At 40.2% G+C, this 20,676-nt stretch overlaps 1 protein-coding gene across 1 annotated transcript; it reads left to right on the forward strand.

Annotated features, from left to right (window-relative positions):
- The first annotated feature begins 1,843 nt into the window (after positions 1–1,843).
- On the forward strand, positions 1,844–18,279 carry LOC110504505 (glycine receptor subunit alpha-2-like). Its single transcript, XM_021583262.3, has 9 exons — positions 1,844–2,692; positions 4,187–4,314; positions 7,881–7,948; positions 9,635–9,858; positions 13,655–13,737; positions 13,843–13,986; positions 14,154–14,368; positions 15,474–15,623; positions 16,415–18,279. The coding sequence occupies exons 1-9, from the start codon at positions 2,625–2,627 to the stop codon at positions 16,691–16,693; spliced, it is 1,359 nt and encodes a 452-aa protein (XP_021438937.2). The 5' UTR covers positions 1,844–2,624; the 3' UTR covers positions 16,694–18,279.
- The last annotated feature ends 2,397 nt before the right edge of the window (positions 18,280–20,676 follow it).

Below are 20,676 nucleotides of genomic sequence, written 5' to 3' on the forward strand. Positions count from 1 at the left end.
ACCTATTGCATATTCAGTCTTCCCAGCCTGGTGCAGGTCTACAATTTTGTTTCTGGTGTCCTTTGACAGCTCTTTGGTCTTGGCCATAGTGGAGTTTGGAGTGTGACTGTTTGAGGTTGTGGACAGGTGTCTTTTATACTGATAACAAGTTCAAACAGGTGCCATTAATACAGGTAATGAGTGGAGGACAGAGGAGCCTCTTAAAGAAGAAGTTACAGGTCTGTGAGAGCCAGAATTCTTGCTTGTTTGTAGGTGACCAAATACTTATTTTCCACCATAATTTGCAAATAAATTCATTAAAAATCCTACAATGTGATTTTCTGGATTTTTTTTCTCATTTTGTCTGTCATAGTTGAAGTGTACCTATGATGAAAATTACAGGCCTCTCTCATCTTTTAAGTGGGAGAACTTGCACAATTGGTGGCTGACTAAATACTTTTTTGCCCCACTGTATATACTGTACTCTATACCATCTACTGCATCTTGCCTATGCCGTTCGGCCATCGCTCATCCATATATTTAAATGTAAATATTCTTATTCATTCCTTTACACTTGTGTGTATAAGGTAGTTGTGAAATTGTTAGATTACTTGTTAGATATTACTTCACGGTCGGAACTAGAAGCACAAGCATTTCGCTTCACTCGCATTAACATCTGCTAACCATGTGTATGTGACCAATAAAATTAGATTTTGTTTGATTTGCTCCACAAACATCACACTACAACCACCATACTTGACCGTTGGTATACGGTTCTTACTGTGGAATGCAGTGTTTGGTTTTCGTCAGGCCAGGCTAATGGGACCCATGTCGTCCAAAAAGTTATACTTTTGACTCATCTGTCCATAGAACATTCTTCCAAGAGTATTGATGGTCATCCAGGTGCTTCCAGGTACTTTTTGAAAGAGTTGAGTAAACTTTTTGGACGAGATGTGTCCCATTACTCCTGGCGAAAACCAAACACTGTATTCTACCGGAAGAACCTTATACCAACAGTTAAGCATGGTGGTGGTAGTGTGATGGTTTGGGGATGCTTTACTGCCTCAAGACTTTCCTTAATAGAAGGAACCATGAATTCTGCTCTGTATCAGATAATCTACAGGAGAATATCAGACCATCTGTCTGTGAGCTGAAGCTGAAGCACAGCTGGGTCATGCAGCAAGACAATCATCCAAAACACACAATCAAGTCTCTATGAAAATGGTTAAAAAGCAACACATTTTAAGTTTTGGAATGGCCTAATCAAAGTCCAGACCTAATCCCAATTGAGATGTTGTGGCAGGACTTGAAAATCCACACGTTGCTGAGTTAAAGCATCTCTGCATCCAAGAGTGGGCCAAATTACCTCCACAGAAATATGAGAGACTGATCAACAACTACAGGAAGCATTTGGTTGAGGTAATTGCAGCTAAAGGTGGCACAACCAGTTATTGAGTGTAAGATGACAATTAGTTTTCACACAGGGGAATTGGGTGTTGCATAACTTTGGTAATTAAGTAAATTAAATAAGTATTCATTTTTTTGTGTTATTTGTAACCTCAGGTTCCTTTTATCTAATATTAGGTTTTGGTTGATGATCTGATAACATTCAGTATCAAAAATATGCACAAATATAGAAAATCAGAAAGGGGGAAAATACTATGTTTCAAACAATGTTTACATTACAGAGAAGAAAACAGCTATTCCATTACACGTGCAGTGTGTAATTATTCTTGCTTCCATAGCTTGCATAGCACATGGGTTATTGTGTTCTCACCCTGTTGAATAGCATTCTTATTTCTTACAGAGAACAAACTCCACCTCACTCATGATTGCACATCATTATGAAATTCATTGCATTTACAGTATGTATGCTACCATAGTTTGTCAGGAGGTGAAACCTTCTGGAAAACTATTGTCTGACTACAATATTTTATGGCGCGCAGTCCCTTCTGACCTGAGCACTTCCATATCATATCTATGTATGGACAGCTTCTAACGGGGAATCTTACTCGAAACACAGAAGTTTGGAGCATATATAACTAGCTTGAAATAGTTTTTTAAAGGCCATCTTAGTCATTTAAATTACATATTGAAAACCACGTCCTCCAGTTGTTAATGGTGCGCTTGCGTGCAAATGAACCGGGAGCTGTCTAAGTGCTGAATCTAAAGACACGTCCACTCGTCTCCCATTCCAGCAGCGGACGGTCTTCAACCCAAGGAAATATTCTTCTTCAACACCACTATACTTTAGAGACCATAGTATACTTTAGAGACCATCTGTTTTCACTGAGTTTTTGAATGAAAGTGAGAACGCCTTCCTGAAGGCTCTATATTCCGCGTCTTGTGGATATTTCTCACCTCACAACGTCTTTTCCACAGGTTATTTTTAGGTGGCAATGACTCAGAATTGATGATTCTTTACACATTATCAACAACAATACCGCACCTGGGAATCAGTGTTTTTTCAAACTAAGCTATGATCCTACGGACTGGAATGCCTTATGTGTATTCTCTGTGTTTCACGAGAACACCCAATTGCGCTTTGGTCAGAAAGAAATCGATATTGCTGCTTGGATTGTGTGTTTGACCAACATTCATATATGGAAGAAATAAAGAAGTGAAGAAATCTAAAATCAAAAGGAATGAATCGCCCCTTTGTCAACGTCTTGACTGCTTTATTTGCATGTTTAATGGAGACCAACAACAGCAGGTAGGTGAATACTTAGGCTACTTTATTGGCCATGTAACGTTTATTTTTTTATTAAAATATAATGAGATACTTTCTTCTTTATTTGTATGTAGCCTATTCAACTGTAATGTTCATTGTTTGAAAAGGCAAAGTGCGTTGCCATTAAAACAAAGTTTAGGATACTGGGTTTCAACCTACCTCGAATGACCCAATATTTCATCGTGGACCCTAAAGTTCCAGTGTTATTATTGGAATGTAGAAATCAGTTGACTGAAAATAGAGTTGTTTTTACATCAGCATTGAGCCTAGTAGGCTATATGGAGCCGTCAATATCGCAGGGTAATATCTGGTATTTTGCCAAGTTAATCACTGCCTCTAACTCAGTCTGTGGGCGTTGTCAAAACGTTCAGTGGCATGTCCAGAACATTTGGGATGGGGTGGCCAAGGTGGGGCATAGACCCAGTTTAGGGGGGCCATAACATGTCTTTTTTTAAAGTATAATTATGTTGGTTCAATGCATTCAATTCTTTAGCTTAGGTTTGGTACATTTCCCTGTTCAAATGAATCATAAATCCATTCTGGAAATATTGTTACAGTCTTTGCATTCAAGGTCAGGATTGTATATAAGGGTATTAGCATAGAGCAGTAAATTCACTACAAAGTGCCATCCAGAGTGAAAATTATACTGTGACATTTGAGGCATTTCTATTTTGTTTAAGGAGACCTCCTAGTAGGCATGTCATTTAACAGTAAAATGTATTCCCTTTTAATGTGTCATGAACACAACCAGTCATGATATTCTCATCTGATTGTCGAACAAATCACTTCAGAAAGTAGGTTAAGTAGGTTACCTGCGTAGGTTCATCTATTCCAAAATATGTCCAGCATCCAATCAGTGCATAGTGCACCTGTCATTTGAATAGAAAGGGACATCTATTACAAACACCATGTATCATGACATTCAACCTACAAATTGGTGTGTATTCATGGATGCCAAGGGAAGCCAGGCTTACCCAAAAAGGTCATCAATAAAGCAAATAAATGAATTCTCATTGGTGAATTTCACTTGAATTCGCATGAGGCTGAATCTATTTCACCAGAGAAAGCATCAGAGCGAGGCAAACAGTGCCCCTCTGTCTTAGTATCTGTAACTCACCTTGGGCCACCCCCTGGACACTACTGAATACACTGTCAAATTCCCTTGTAGCCTATGTGTCAGAGTAATTTTATTTCTAAGTGCGTATAGCCTTAGTATACAATGAGGACAGTCACAAAGCCAACTCTCCAATACAGTGGTAATAAACTTAAAGCACATCGTGTCTGCCAAGGTGTTCCTTCACTATTGGAATCCTTCCTAATTATATCATTTGAATCTAATTTGTGTTTCTCTGCATGCCTACACATCAGTATGCAGATGAGCTTCCTATTCGGTTGAGATCAAGTAGAAATGGTTTCACCACACTTTGACTTCTGACTGAGCAAGTAAGTGTTTTATTTTCCCTTTGTTTGTCACAGGGTGGTGGATGCCAAGGAGCATGAGTCCAGATCAGGCTCTACTACTAACTTGTCTCCCTCAGACTTTCTGGACTCATTAATGGGTAGAACATCTGGTTATGATGCACGAATACGACCAAACTTCAAAGGTTGGTTTATATTTAGCTTTAACTTTTTAATAGCTCCTTAGAATTTGAGTGTGGATTGGAAAATATTCACCTAAAATGCATCTGGGATATCAGTGTACGCACCCATATCTACACTGAGTATACAGAACATTAAGAACACCTGCTCTTTCCATGACATAGACTGACCCGTTGAATCCAGATGAAAGCTATGCTCCCTTATTGATTCACTTGTTAAATCCACTCCAATCAGTGTAGATGAAGGGGAGAGGTTAAAGGTTAAAGAAGGCTTTTTTAAAACTTGAGCATCCATGTGGAATGTTTTCGACACCTTGTAGAGTCCATACCCCAATGAATTGAGGCTGAGGGCAATAGGGTGTGCAACTCAATTTTAGGAAGGTGTTCCTAATGTTTGGTATACTCAGTGTATATTACTAATGTACTGACACCCCATGCATAATGATGTATACCCCTCAAGTCAATAAGGCACATAATGAACAATGCATTTTGTGCTTGTCTATTGAAAAAACCCACCCCTTAATGATTTAAAGAAGAATGGCTATCAATCACGCCTGTAGACAGTGACATCATCATCCATGTAGGATTTATGGGATCGCGATATGGAACATGAAAGGCTCATAGCAGAACCGAGCAGTAGATAGATAGTTTGGATCTCAGCCCACCATCCCCCTAGCCTGGCTGACGTGACGCACGTGACTCACACTGGTCTGATTGGTTCTTTCAAATGTTTGTTTCTTCCCTGGATGGTTGAGATCTGACAATGTTTTTGATTTTAAAATCCAACAATTGTATTGGGGGCTGTGTGTGGTTGTCCATGTGGGTGTTTTAGTGAAAAAACAAAGCGGAGAACCAATAAGTGAAAAAGCACATCCCCTTCATTATGAACGCACCCTGCCCACAACATCAAGCTAGCCTTTCTAAACTATGAAGTCAGGAGGACTTTGATTTAGGTGTTAGCCATAGCACTATCACCCATTATAACACCCAATATAGCTATTTCTTCAATTGTCATTTATATTGTCCAACAGCTATATTAAACATCAGTATTCAAGACACCAACAACAACAATAATGAGGTATAGATGTGGGCCCAAAACAACAGTGGTGCCACAGTGACAGCCACAGATGAGGGATGGGGTCCCTCTGGCCAGGCTGCTGAGTTCCTCTATTGTTGTGTTGTGGTGCAGGGGAGAGACATCATCTGTCACTGTGATGGATCTGAGTAAGGAGAGGGAACGGAACTCATTGGTGTGGCTCAGATTGGCAGGTGGGTATGGAGACAGGCAGGACAGGTGGGCAGGAAGGGACATACCCTAGACAGGGAGGCAGGCATGCAGGTAGACCCAAGGCTGGGACACTAGTGATTGAACCGTGCTGGAGAGAAGGCCACTGTGAGGAGAGTAGCACAGGAAACACAGTCTGAGATTGGTCAGCAAGACTCACCCAGAAACACTGGCCCAGATCTATCCACTCCATCTGGGAGAATTGGAAACAAGTGTACACAAGATCTCAGAAATGGACTCGAGATCAGGGGAAGACTTGTCTGTTTTATGCTGGATTTTTTTTTTTGAAATTCAAGAACTATTTTTATTAGTATAATAAATTATTTATTAGTATATGGAAGAATGCTGGAGTTGTGAGTAGAGGAAATTAAAAGTACTGGAATGAAGAAAGTGATCTTACCTTGTCTGGTAAATTGGTGAGTTCAATTTTCTGGTCGACAGAGTATTCCAGTCTAATGTTTCTAATGTTTCTACAAGCAGCAAATTTTCCATTTATTAGGCAGCAAGCACAAACACACACATATACACAGGTAAAGTAAACAAGCATACACATAGATTATGTTATTTATCACATACAAACCAAACTGTCACAACTCTACCCCACAGTGCTGCTGGAGCTTGACCTACATTTGCCTGCCAAGGTTGTTGTGTGGAGTTATTCCGTTACATTTTTCTGTTACTGATGCAGTTGCCCGACTACAAACTGAGGCGAATATTAATACCACCACGTCACATGCAATATTGATGAGGAATACACAGGGGAAGGGCTATGAACTCACAACTTCACTTAACAACACCTCTCTCTCTCCCTGGCTGACATTGTTGTTTTTATTCAAGACAGTGTTACTGTATTGGATAGAAAGAGTCAAAAACAGTTTTTCAGTCATTCTGTGACCTCAAAGATAGCGGTAGAATGCCTGTGAAACTAAGTTGACTGTCCTGCTCGTGATTGTTTCATAAGAAACATGTGCCACTATTTCTAATGCCAGTGTGTGTGTGTGTGTGTGTGTGTGTGTGTGTGTGTGTGTGTGTGTGTGTGTGTGTGTGTGTGTGTGTGTGTGTGTGTGTGTTACCGTGTGTCTCTCAGCATGTGTTTTTGTTTATCTGTTTTTTAACCCTATCAAGTAAAACATTCCTTGTCATCCTCATTGAGTTAGTCAATGACTAGTACCAGTTAGCATAAGCAGGCAACATTCTTTTGATTGAACTAAGTCAACATTTTTTAACGATACCACTGTTTGTTGAATTTTGGAGTTGATCCTGACATTTCTAACTATAACTGGACCAGGCCTGCTGTTGAAGACAAACGGCTGGTGATGAGATTAGTCAATGACTAGTGCAGCTGTTTTGACTTGCCTGGGGTGCTTAGGAGACCAACAGGCCCTGTTTATGTTGACAGAAAAACGTACTCGGAGAACAACAGGCCCTGTTTATGTTGACAGAACAACATATTAGGAGAACAACAGGCCTTGTGTATGTTGACAGAAAAACATACTAGGAGAACAACAGGCCCTGTTTATGTTGACAGAACAACATATTAGGAGAACAACATGCCTTGTGTATGTTGACAGAACAACAGACCCTGTTTATGATGACAGAAAAACATATTAGGAGAACAACAGGCCTTGTGTATGTTGACAGAACGACAGGCCCTGTTTATGTTGACAGAAAAACATATTAGGAGAACAACAGACCTTGTGTATGTTGACAGAACAACAGGCCCTGTTTATGTTGACAGAAAAACATATTAGGAGAACAACAGGCGTTGTGTATGTTGACAGAACAACAGACCCTGTTTATGATGACAGAAAAACATATTAGGAGAACAACAGGCCTTGTGTATGTTGACAGAACGACAGGCCCTGTTTATGTTGACAGAAAAACATATTAGGAGAACAACAGGCCTTGTGTATGTTGACATATATACACACAGTCCATACTGTGGTGGTAGATAGGTAATGAAGCACATGCTCGCTTTCACAACTAATTATACTCAGATTTCTGTACATCCAACAGATATTATACTGCTATCATCCTCAAACTCCCTCATCTCGATTTGCTAAACCACCCCGTGGAGATGGCACATGATGATTAAGTGCAAAAAAACATCTTGACTTTTTCTTGTCACCTCGTTCTCATTCCATTTCACAGGTCCCCCTGTAAACATTACATGCAATATTTGTATCAACAGTTTGGGCTCGGTCACAGACACCAGCATGTTAAGTGTTCTTGCTTAATCTCTTCTCTGTCAAACATGTCAATGTGTTATCTATCCTCCAACCTGCAGGTCCCCCAGTTAATGTTACCTGCAACATATTTATCAACAGCTTTGGTTCTATAGCAGAAACTACAATGGTGAGTTGGAGCATTGTGCTTGGCCATGTTATCTACATTTACATTTGACATTTGAGTAATTTAGTAGATGCTCTTATCCAGAACGACTTATAGGAGCAATTATGGTTAAATGCCTTGCTCAAGGGCACATCGGCATATTTTTCACCTCATCGGCTCGGGGATTCAAACCAGCAACCTTTTGGTTACTGGACAAATGATTTTAAACTACAGCCTTGCTCTTATGCTCCTCTGGAGTTTAAGATTGAAATCATCCAATTTCTTTAGTGTTCATGAGTTAATTTTCCTTTTAGTTTATGGATGTTTTGAACTTTTGCATCCTCATGTGAAATGATTCACTTTGACCCATCCCCATAGTCTATTGGTGGCTCCATGGTGAAATAGCACACTGACACTGAGAACCGCAATTGAATCAAATATCTTTCACATTATACTCAAGGCAATATTGTATTGCTATTCCCATGACACTCCCTTGTGCATGTGTTGGATTAGTTCTGTTTTAATAATTCACACAGTGAATGCCAGCACATAATTCATTTTAAATGCAGCCAGTAGCTGTAGGTTTGATGTCTTAGGGCCTGAGATTTAAGCATGTTGATCGGTTGTAATGTCCCATAGACATCCAACTGCCCAAGGGGTAAACAATATCAAAGCTGGAATCCACATTGAGATCCTATTCAATAACTACTCTCGCAATGCATTCATAATTAGTTAGAACTTTGTCCATTGAATGATTGCAATTTTTGGTAGACAATCTTTGCCAAAGTTAATCAACAGACGAGCCGGGTTTCTAACACTTGTCCACAGTTGTTCGATAACTCTCCACTCATAGACATACACATCTGGGACCACCAATACACTGCTGCCTACTGAATAGGTATGTTCTAAGAGGGAGAGAAAAAGCATCTAATTCGATGCAATCTGTTCATTCATTACTAACTGCATCTTCAAACGTCAATGGAGTTTCTTGGTCTACTATTCACACAAACATCCTCTATCTCCTATAACCACCATTTAGCAATAACAATTAATGAGGAAACTGATCATATAGATCAAGTAACTAAATTAGATTCATGAATTCAATTTTATTAGATTGCTCCTTTCAATACATGTGTATTTATTGCCGCATTTAACTCTTAAATTGTCATTTGGATTTTAGATTATGGTATTGTGTGGTGATTTACAAGCATACAAATATGCATTGAAATCCATGCATTGTATCCATTCATTCCTCCTATCTTTTATCATATTACAATTCTGTGTAAAAACAAGGAGCAATTTCTCGGGTTAAAGTTTTGTAGCACCACTTCAAATTGTGGTAGTGTTACAGTCAAAGTGTTAGAATTGTATTTTACTATTAGTATTAATATTATTTATTCTATCATTGGTGCTTTATTAGTGACTTTGTGCCAAATGACTTGAGGTGATACTGCATGTCACTGCGATAGAACCAAATATCTGGGGCAGGCACTTGGCCTACATATTGACAAGACAATGTTGTTTTGTATTAGTGGCTCTATCATTCTAAATATGTAAATGTCTATAGGAAAATTATTTTCGTTTTCACTGACTGTGTGACACAATATATTCTGGTCACCAAAGTGATAGTACTGTATATTTAACGGAGATAGACAGTAGTTTATATGTCAAAGTAAAGCAGTTTAAAGCTGATTTCACTATTTCCCCAAGGATTACAGAGTGAACATCTTCCTGCGACAGAAGTGGAGAGACCCTCGGTTGGCATACAGCAAATACCCAGACTCGTCTCTTGACCTGGACCCGTCCATGTTGGATTCTATTTGGAAACCTGATCTGTTCTTCGCCAACGAGAAAGGCGCCAACTTTCATGATGTCACCACAGACAACAAGCTCCTGAGGGTCTTCAAAGATGGGACCGTCCTGTACAGTATCAGGTCAGATGTGGGGCGTGCATTGAATGGTGGGCTCAACTCTATTTCTCGGGGAAATTAGTACAATAGTACAAAAGGATGTCGAATGAGGTCATGTTTTAACATTCCCTGTTGGAAACATCCAAACAAAGAATAGATTCAAATCCAGTGAAATGTCAGCAGAGTCAGAGATTCCCTTCTACCTCCAGGCCCTTCACGCACTTGTAATTACTTTTGAAAGAAAGAAGTTTCTACATCCAAGACTACCTCTCAGGTTTAATGGGATTCATCTCAATAAAATATTCAGTCACCTGGAGGAATTGGATGCAATATGATCTCATTAAGAGTACATAGAAACACAAACCACCAGAGTATCCAAAGGCTACAGGGAATTTTTCTCCAAAGATGTTTAGAATATGTTCAGGGAAGGCATATAGAAATAACCCACTCATGTAGGCTATTCATTTCCCTGGGCATTAGCTACAAGTCAATATGCTTCATCCCTAGCGTTGCGCAGGATCAGTAAGATGGAATCACTTCAAAGTAAATGCAGCCCACTCGTAGTAGATGAGACGGGTTACATTTTAGTAATTCAGCCGACGCTCTTATCCAGTGCGACTTACAGGATCAATTAGGGTTAATTGCCTTGCTCAAGGACACATCAACACATGTTTCACCTATTCGGCTTGGGAATTCGAACCAGCAACCTTTCATTTACTGGCCCAACACTCTTAACTGTTAGGCTACCTGCCAATTGCCCCCTCTTACAAAAACCACTCCTACACTTAAGCACAAATCTGTGATTCAAGATCTGAAAATACATTACCTTTATTTCATTTTAATATCACTTCAGTCACACCACTCCTCCTTAGATTCACACCTCGAAGCAGCGGAATAATGCAGCTCAATTTGTTGTCCATTTGGAGAGCTGATTCAGGTGGTGGAGCCTAGGTGTGGAGGGAGGCAAGGGGATTCTGAGAGAACAGATGAAAGAAAGGTGGTTAGTCGCTTTCACCATTCATGAGAGAAGAGATGAGAGAGGGAGCAGACTGCTGATGACAATACATCTCAGAGACGGTCCAGTAATAAAAGTGTGATAAGAACATGCTGTGTGGGAGGAGGAGGCTCTCTCAGAGGAAAAGGAGGGAAGGAGAATGAGCATTCGCTGCAGACAAGGAGCATATGCTTAGTACATACAAAGGAAGTCAGAAGTTTACATACACTTAGGTTGGAGTCATACTCGTTTTACAACCACTCCACAAATTTCTTGTTAACAAACTATAGTTTTGGCAAGTCGGTTAGAACATCTACTTTGTGCATGACACAAGTACTTTTTCCAGCAGTTGTTTACAGACAGATTATTTCACTTATAATTCACTGTATCACAATTCCAGTGGGTCAGAATTTTACATACACTAAGTTGACTGTGCCTTTAAACAGCTTGGAAAATTCCAGAAAATTATGTAATGGCTTGGAAGCTTCTGATAGGCTAATTGACATCATTTGAGTCAATTGGAGGTGTATTTGTGGATGTATTTCAGGGCCTACCTTCAAACTCAGTGCCTCTTTGCTTGACATCATGGGAAAATCAAAAGAAATCAGCCAAGACCACAGAAAAAACATTGTAGACCTCCACAAGTCTGGTTCATCCTTGGGAGCAATTTCCAAACGCCTGAAGGTACCACGTTCATCTGTACAAACAATAGTATGCAAGTATAAACACCATGGGACCACGCAACCGTCATGCCGCTCAGGAAGGAGACGCGTTCTGTCTCCTAGAGATGAACGTACTTTGGTGCGAAAAGTGAAAATCAATCCCAGAACAACAGCGAAGGACCTTGTGAAGATGCTGGAGGAAACCGGTACAAAGTATCTATATCCACAGTAAAATTTGTCCTATATCGACATAACCTGAAAGGCCGCTGAGCAAGGAAGAAGCCACTGCTCAAAAACCACTATAAAAAAGCCAGACTACGGATTGCAACTGCACATGGGGACAAAGATCGTACTTTTTGGATAATGTCCTCTGAAACAAAAATAGAACTGTTTGGCCATAATGACCATCGTTCTTTTGGAGGAAAAAGGGGGAGGCTTGCAAGCCGAAGAACACCATCCCAGCCGTGAAGCACGGGGGTGGCAACATCATGTTGTGGGGGTGCTTTGCTGCAGGGGGGACTGGTGCACTTCACAAAATAGATGGCATCATGAGGGAGGAAAATTATTTGGATATATTGAAGCAACATCAGTTAAAGCTTGGTCGCAAATGGGTCTTCCAAATAGACAATGACCCCAAGCATACTTCCAAAGTTGTGGCAAAATGGCTTAAGGACAACAAAATCAAAGTATTGGAGTGGCCATCACAAAGCCCTGACCTCAATCCCATAGAACATTTGTGGTCAGAACTGAAAAAGAGTGTGTGAGCAAGGAGGCCTACAAACCTCACTCCGTTACACCAGCTCTGTCAGGAGGAATGGGCCAAAATTCACCCAACTTATTGTGGGAAGCTTGTGGAAGGCTACCTGAAACGTTTGACCCAAGTTAAACAATATAAAGGCAATGCTACTAAATACTAATTGAGTGTATGTAAACTTATGACCCACTGGGAATGTGATGAATGAAATAAAAGCTGAAATAAATCATTCTCTCTACTATTATTCTGACATTTCACATTTTTTAAATAAAGTGGTGATCCTAACTGACCTAAAACAGGGAATTTTTACTAGGATTAAATGTCAGGAATTGTGAAAAACTGAGTTTGAATGTATTTGGCTAAGGTGTATGTAAACTTCTGACTTCAACTGAACATAATGACAATCTGTGTAAAGTAGAAACATAAAAGTATAATATACTGTATACTTAAATCCACTGCTATGATGACGACCATTATGGTTTTATTCCTTATTAAATTGTAAAAAATCTGATATTGACAAGATCCGAGATATGGGTCTCGTGTGGCTCAGTTGATAGAGCATGGCGCTTGCAATGCCAGAGTTATGGGTTTGATTCACATTCCCACAAAAAATTAAAAATAAATATCCACTCACTACTGTAAGTCCCTCTGGATAAGAGTGTCTGCAAAATTATAAGAAATGTACAGTATTTACAAATAAAAGTTTATTGGTTGTGTACTCAGATTATCTGATGTCACAGCTGAAATAGCCTAGTGGTTAGAGCGTTGGACTAGTAACCGGAAGGTTGCGAGTTCAAACCCCCGAGCTGACAAGGTACCAATCTGTCGTTCTGCCCCTGAACAGGCAGTTAACCCACTGTTCCCAGGCCGTCATTGAAAATAAGAATTTGTTCTTAACTGACTTGCCTGGTTAAATAAAGGTAAAAATAAAAAAAAAAAAAAAAAAAAAAAAATGCTTGTGTTTCCAACACAAACACGCAGACTCCTGTACTTACGTACTCACAAACAAATGCAAATGTAAACTTCTGACTTCAACTGTACTTTATACAGTCACACAGTAGGTATACATTGTAGGGAGCTTGTATTTTAGTCTCACTTGAAACAGTAAACAAAAATGCAGAAAATAGTTGGGTTCTGTGTAAGATTTTTTTATTTAACAGTAAATGTATCTGTTGAGTGAGGTATAGAGCATGCTACTCTAATAACTACACTGAAAAATAAATCCTGTTGTTTTTACAGTAACTTACTGGCGGCCAGTTACCTGTAAGTTACTGTAAAAAAAGGTACAGTATGTTACCGTACATTCCTAAGAATCTTTGGTTTAACAGTACATTACTGTAGGCTTTATTTGTACATTCACAAATAATGCTTCCACGGTTGTTTCATGACTTTTACACCTCTTCCTCAAAGGTTGACTCTCATTCTATCTTGTCCGATGGATCTGAAGAACTTTCCCATGGACATGCAGATCTGTACCATGCAACTGGAGAGCTGTAAGTGTCTGCTCCTTACAACTCACATGGTAAAGCACATGGAATATGGTTTGTGAAAATGCAATATCATATCAAACATATTTGCTTTGTTCATTCATTCCTCAGTTGGCTACACCATGAATGATTTGATCTTTGAGTGGGAGAGCAAGGACAAAAATCCTGTACAGGTGGCCGCTGGGTTGACCCTCCCCCAGTTCATCATGAGAGATGAGAAGGAGCTTGGCTACTGTACCAAAAGCTACAACACCGGTCAGAGAGCCACACACACACACACACACACACACACACACACACACACACACACACACACACACGCACACGCACACGCACACGCACACGCACACACAAACAAACACACACACACACACACACCACATCGTCCCTGATCTGAGGTGTCAGTGTGTTTTGTTCTCCAGGTAAATTCACCTGCATTGAGGTGAAGTTCCACTTGGAGAGACAGATGGGTTACTACCTGATCCAGATGTACATCCCCAGCCTCCTCATCGTCATCCTGTCCTGGGTCTCCTTCTGGATCAACATGGACGCCGCTCCCGCCAGGGTGGCACTGGGCATCACCACCGTGCTCACCATGACAACCCAGAGCTCCGGCTCCCGAGCCTCCCTTCCTAAGGTAAGCCTGTTAATCCAAGCAGTAACAGGATGAGCGGACAATCTGATGGAGGAGAGAGGGGAGGGTCAATGGGCCATGTTCAGATCAATCAACCTTTCATTTTCCACCCATGTTAGAAGTCATACATACTGTAATCAGATACTGTTCATGAAATGTAAATATGCCTATGATTGAAGTCTCTGTGCATCACTGAATTTTGACTCAGATGTAAGTATCCTATGGATAAATAACAATCAATGGATTTACAGTATATCAAGAGAATAACAATGTAAAGTATTTCATTTTTAATCAATAAGTTGTAAAAACAGAGAATACTATTTAACATAACATTATCACAATTTATGTTAGAAATTACAATTACAACATTGATTTAGGAAGTGATATAATGTTACTTAATCAAATAGCAGTGGATACACTACAACTGTACATGGTCAAATATACAAAATTAGTATTCACACTTACGCTTGCAAGAGTGCTTCAGCGTGAGTCATCTCTTGAAAATCAACCATTCTCTCACACTTTGGCCCATGACCACATCAGAGGCCCACATGAAAGAGACACACTCTAATAAATATTTAGAGAGAGGTCTTTGAGAGGCCCAACTCAGAACAACAAGAGCTCAATATACCTTAAGAGCACTCGATAAAGTAAAGTTGTTTTCTCTCCATGCAAATGACCTGTCATTTCGAGACATAGACGAGGTCACTGTATGAGGAATAAGAGGGCCTCCTTTAGAGTCTAGCCTTCATCGCATCTCCGGCATGGACATAGATCAAATAGACCGATAAAGGCTCCAGTCGAGCTGCTACTGTTTCCATTGTGTTACTTTGGTAATTAAAGCGACAATTATTTCCTTCCACGCTATCACTGAAAATCGCTGATATCAACATGAGTTTTGAGAGTTTAAAGCACTCGTTAGCAAATACCACCCCCTTAATTATGGTGATTTAGAATTTACAGCAACTCTGATTAACATAAAAAAGGATGTCATTGAGAGAATATTATATTCCCATTGAAATGTTAATTGAACGAGGCATTGTGAAAACAGCACATGAAAGGATTATTCATTCCCAGTAAATTACTGTTTGTTTGGTTCTTGTCACAGGTCTCCTATGTGAAGGCCATTGATATCTGGATGGCCGTGTGTCTTCTGTTTGTATTTGCTGCCCTACTGGAATACGCTGGGGTTAACTTTGTCTCCAGGCAACAGAAAGAGTTCCTTCGCTTGAGGCGAAGACAGAGGCGGACTCACAGGGTAAATAAACACTCTAGGCTTGAGTATAATTCCCTATAAAACAGTCCCTGCAAAGCCCAGACTCATGACCACAGGTGGTTCGTGGCATCTTAATTGGGGAGGACGGGCTCGTGAGAATAAGTAGAATGGTATCAAATACATTCAATTTGCTCTGTTCCGGCTATTATTATGAGCTGTCCTCCCCTCAGCAGATTCCTGTGCTCATGACTGAACCATTTTTAAAGAGTGGGAGTTCCACTCTAGTAATTGTTCATTGCTATAGAAGAGATAGTGGAGAAACAGGAAAGATGGAGAAAATGTGTTGAAAATGCGATATGGGACTGGGATTCGACCGATCCCACACTCAAACAGACTTACATGCACCAAAGGTGGTGGCAGAAACTGTTAGACCAAATCCCAGAGCCTCATGACTGAACATATGAGCAGTGTAGGGCAGTCAGAGACGGATATTAAGTTGGCCATTTTTAAGGAAATGTGTGTCAGGTCATCTGAGGCTATCTAGGTGTGTCAGCTGGTTGTTGCTGCAGCGGAGAAACGGAGGGTGTAATATCTGGGAGACATTCAGCTGTGTCCCCTCTGTTAATGAAGCCGCTGTAGATGTCGCCTGGAGGCATCCTCAGGTAAAGTGTACAACACCTGAGTCACAGGCCAAGAAAAGGACGCAAGAACATGGCTACTGGCCATACACCAGAATATCATAGTGTGTGCACATGGGATTGTGTCTGAAAGTCTTTCTCTCCATTGAACAGAGGCATACTCACTGTGAGTCCGTCTTTGTTTTGTTTCACCAGGATGACGACATGAGGGATGGCTTCAATTACTCGGGTTACGGCATGACTCATTGTCTGAAGGATGGGTCGGCTGTTAAAAACGCTGTCCCAAACCCCGGCCCAGCACCACCTACCTCTAAAGAAAAAGAGGTGATAAGGAAGAGGTTTGTGGACAGGGCCAAGAGGATTGACACTGTGTCCCGAGCAGCCTTCCCTATGGCCTTCCTCCTCTTCAACATCTTCTATTGGATAACATACAAGGTCATCAGGCATGAGGACATTGGCATGCAGTCAGGGTAGTCGCTCTGCCCTGCAGGTTTTACCTATGGAACTCTCAGCTCTCTCTCTTTCTCTATCATTTCTCTAAATGAGAAACGCTAGGACAGCACAGTGAGACTAATGTATCTTATGGGACTATACATGGAGGAGAGGCACAGGGATGTTGATGGTGTTGGTGTTCTTTCAGGGAAAATATATAGGTGTTCATGCAAAATCTAAAAGACTAATGCACATGTTTAGGATTAACAATTGAACAATTGGTGAGTAACAGATGTATGTTTTCGACGTGTTCCTGTGAGCTAACGCATCCTGGAGATTCTAATGGGTTTTTACTCAAGGCACAGAACAATGATATGAAAAGGTGGACCAAATTTTATGAGACAATTCTGACTTTGCATTTGTACAACCTTGCAATGGAGCAACATTCCATGGATTTGTATGTGCAGTAGTCTGGGCCTTGTAGTTAAGGTGTGGTGAAAAAAAAAGTTTAATAAAAAGGTTGATTAGAGCAGTTTTATACAATTGTACTGCAGTTCCTCACTGTGTCTACAAGCAGCAATTATTGTGTTTATTAGGCAGCGAACACAATACACACACACACACACACACACACACACACACACACCATATAAGGCCTACATCTGTTAATATTACAGATGCATTTTCCAGGTCGATTTGGTTTTACAGTTGGAGTGTAAGTTTTGTAAATTTAACTGTAATGAAATGTTTATTGTAATGAAGGCAGATGACATGTTTCTAAAACAGAGATTTCTACTTCTAAAGATTCCTCTGAGGACTGTTGAATGCATCCCCTCACTTCCACACTGCAGTGCCCTCTTTGGGCAGTACGTATTACAGTTGACATTGTATACTATACAGTATTGCAACTATGAAGTAGATCTTTATACTAGGGCCCTGTGTTTTGGTAAATCATGTCACATGACCTAGATTTGAACCTTTATTTAAAGCTTTTTCAACAAACGGTCCCCTTTTCGTTATATGTCAGATGGTCCAGCACATTCTTTAGACAATTGCTTTCATTTTTTTGTGAAATTCAAATTTCTGGAAAAGGCTTAAAGATGCATTATGCAGAAATCACTCTGCCATTTCCTGGTTCCAAAATTATTAATTGTTTGCCTAATTTCCTATTAAGTGACAAACAAGCAAGTATAGTGTAGAGAATCATTGTACCATCTATACTGCTTTGAAATATATTTTACATAACTAAAAATATTGTATTTTCAGCTGTTTGAAGCCGAAAGTAAAAGACAAAAAAAAAATCAACTTTAAAACGGGAAGCATAGAAATAGCGTACATAGACCATATCTACCGCTTCAATGAATATGACAGATGTATAACTCACATTTCTATGTGAAGTTTGTCAGGTCGCCCCAAAACATATTGCATCTTTAAAATAAAATATTAAAATCTAGGTCATGTGACATTATAGCCAAAAACACAGAGCCCTTCTCATAACACATAATAGTATAGAGCAGTTATTGGTCCTTGCACTTCTGACATAATATGAGGAAAGTTTTTTGTTGAATGGTGTTTCTGAAAAAGGTTGTTTACTAAACTGTACATCAATAAAGTTGAGTGTGCACCACACATATGCTCTCCCTCATCATAGTCGTGTGTTACTGTATTGTCCCATCTTCAAACAGGTTGTCATATCTTTAGATGATGTGTACTGTCTGTTTGGAACTAGCTGACCACATTTTAGAAGAATAATTATGATGCAGACTACAGAGTTGAATATTTCTAGAGGGATGGCAACAAGGAATCAATACTGATGAATAATGATTACAGACAAACCAAGAGCAGACATTACTATATTAACTTGGGAATAGAGAAGGTTAGAGGAGAGAAAAATCAACAACTGTCCTTTCTACTTACCTGGCCAATGACTCAGGGTGACTGCTGAAGCCTGGCTGGGCTCTCTCTCACTCTTTCTCTCTCTCTCCAGGTCGCTCCGTGTGACACAGACCCGGGGCGACAGCGGGCTTCCGTTAATGTGGGATAATGGGCCTCACGGTGCGTTGGCGAGACATCACAGCAGTTGACATTTACCTATGTGGACTACAGCTGAATAAAAAACGCTAGGGTGGCTTCAACGACACTGCAGGACAATTCTATTAGACACACACCCGGGGATAAGTGGTAGAACATATTAAATGGTCTCCACTCAGTGCAATTGTCTCTGAAGTTGTTTAATGTGAGAGCCATGCAAATTACTGCTGCCCAGAAAGGCATCATGTTATGCCCCGACACCAAATTACCATGTGAATCATTTGAATTAGACAGAAAAGATAATATTGCTCTACTGTATATAGGACTTACCTTTTCCACTAGTCAATTCACTGAACCTTATTATTATTAAGCTGGAAATGAATGAGAGAGATCAATATATATATAGATAGATCAATATTGAGCCATATCCAAGAAAATGTGTAATGTTGGGGATTAAAGAGATTTTTCTGTACTTTTGTGTACTTTCTAGCCAGTAGTTCTGAAAGTAGCGCTCATGAGCCAAAAGTGGTCTGTCTCGCTCTGCTGTGTGTGCATCTTGCTAGCTGTCACTCAAAAGGCGAGGGGCTGAAGCTCATTGGCTAAAACTCTAATTGCTAGGTGCTGGTCCACGTGGGGGGAAAATGGCACCGCACAGCTTCCAGTAAACAGTTGCTTCCAAACTAGGTATTTCGTGGCTAATTGAGGTAAGAGTAATTCTGCTCACAGATTATGTATGTATGAACTACACATTGACACATTCAGCACAATGGGAATGACAGATCTATAACTCACATTTCTATGTGAATTTTGTCAGGTCGCCCAAAAACATATTGCATCTTTAAAATAAAATATTAAAATCTAGGTCCTTTTGAACACTTCCTGTTGAACGTGGGAACAAGGGAGAGCTTGGTTTGTTGTTTTGAAAAGTTAGTTGTTTTGAAAGTGTGTTGCAAAGTTTCTTAGTAGCTAGCTAACTTTTTAGTTTGGATCCCGGGATGCATTTGGCATAAGTTGCTAGGACTGAAACTCTCTGTCCAGTAATCCTGCTAGCCTAACTGTTAGTTACCTGCATATCAAGCTGACAGGGTTTACTGAGGGCTTGAACGCAGCCCGCAACGTGGTTAGCCATTGTGGCTGGGACCGCGGATTGTCCTGGGTTTGTGGCTGTCTAGATCCCTGCTGTTTGTTGTGTTCAATCTTCCCTGTGACCTGCCCTGTCTGGAACTGCAAGGAGTAACCTCGTAACCTATGTTGTTAGCTATCATGACAAAGACCAAAGCAGGCAGGAGTACCGTTGAGGACAGTGGTGTCTCTCTATCACAGGTAAAGGATCTTTTAAACTAATAAAAATAGTTCTACAAGCAGTTGTTACAACAACAAGAAAATAGCTTCAAGTGTTTTGTCTAAATACTGGTCGATTCAACTAATGGACAACCTGACCAGAGAGGTTCAGGACCTGAAGAACAGTTTGCAGTTATCCCTGGGTCAGCTCGATGAGGTGAAACAGGAGAATAGCAAGATGACAACAATCTGTAAGTCATTGAGAGAATAACTACAGATACAGCTAACATCAGATAACATTCATATATTAGCCATTTCTGAGACTCACTTAATTTATATGATGATACAGCAGTAGCAATACAAGGATATAAAATATATAGAAGAGACAGAAATGCTTATTGGGGATGTGTTGCTGTATATATTCAGAGCCATATCCCTGTAACACCTAGAGAAGATCTTATGTCAAGTGTTATTGAAGTGTTGTGCTTGCAGGTTCTCTTGGCACATCTAAGCCTTTTCTTTTGGGGTGTTGCTACAGGCCACCAAGTACAGTCCATTTCTAAATATTATGTGTGAAATGCTTGATAGTGTATGTGATGTAAACAGAGAGGTCTACTTTCTTGGGGACGTGCATATTGACTGTTTTTCTATAAGCTGTCCGCTCGAGAGGAAGCTTCTCACTGTAACCAGTGGCTGTAATCTGGTTTAGGCTA

The sequence above is a fragment of the Oncorhynchus mykiss genome, chromosome 3, assembly GCF_057628025.1.
Source record: "Oncorhynchus mykiss isolate SJ-2025 chromosome 3, ASM5762802v1, whole genome shotgun sequence".
NCBI lineage: Eukaryota > Metazoa > Chordata > Actinopteri > Salmoniformes > Salmonidae > Oncorhynchus > Oncorhynchus mykiss.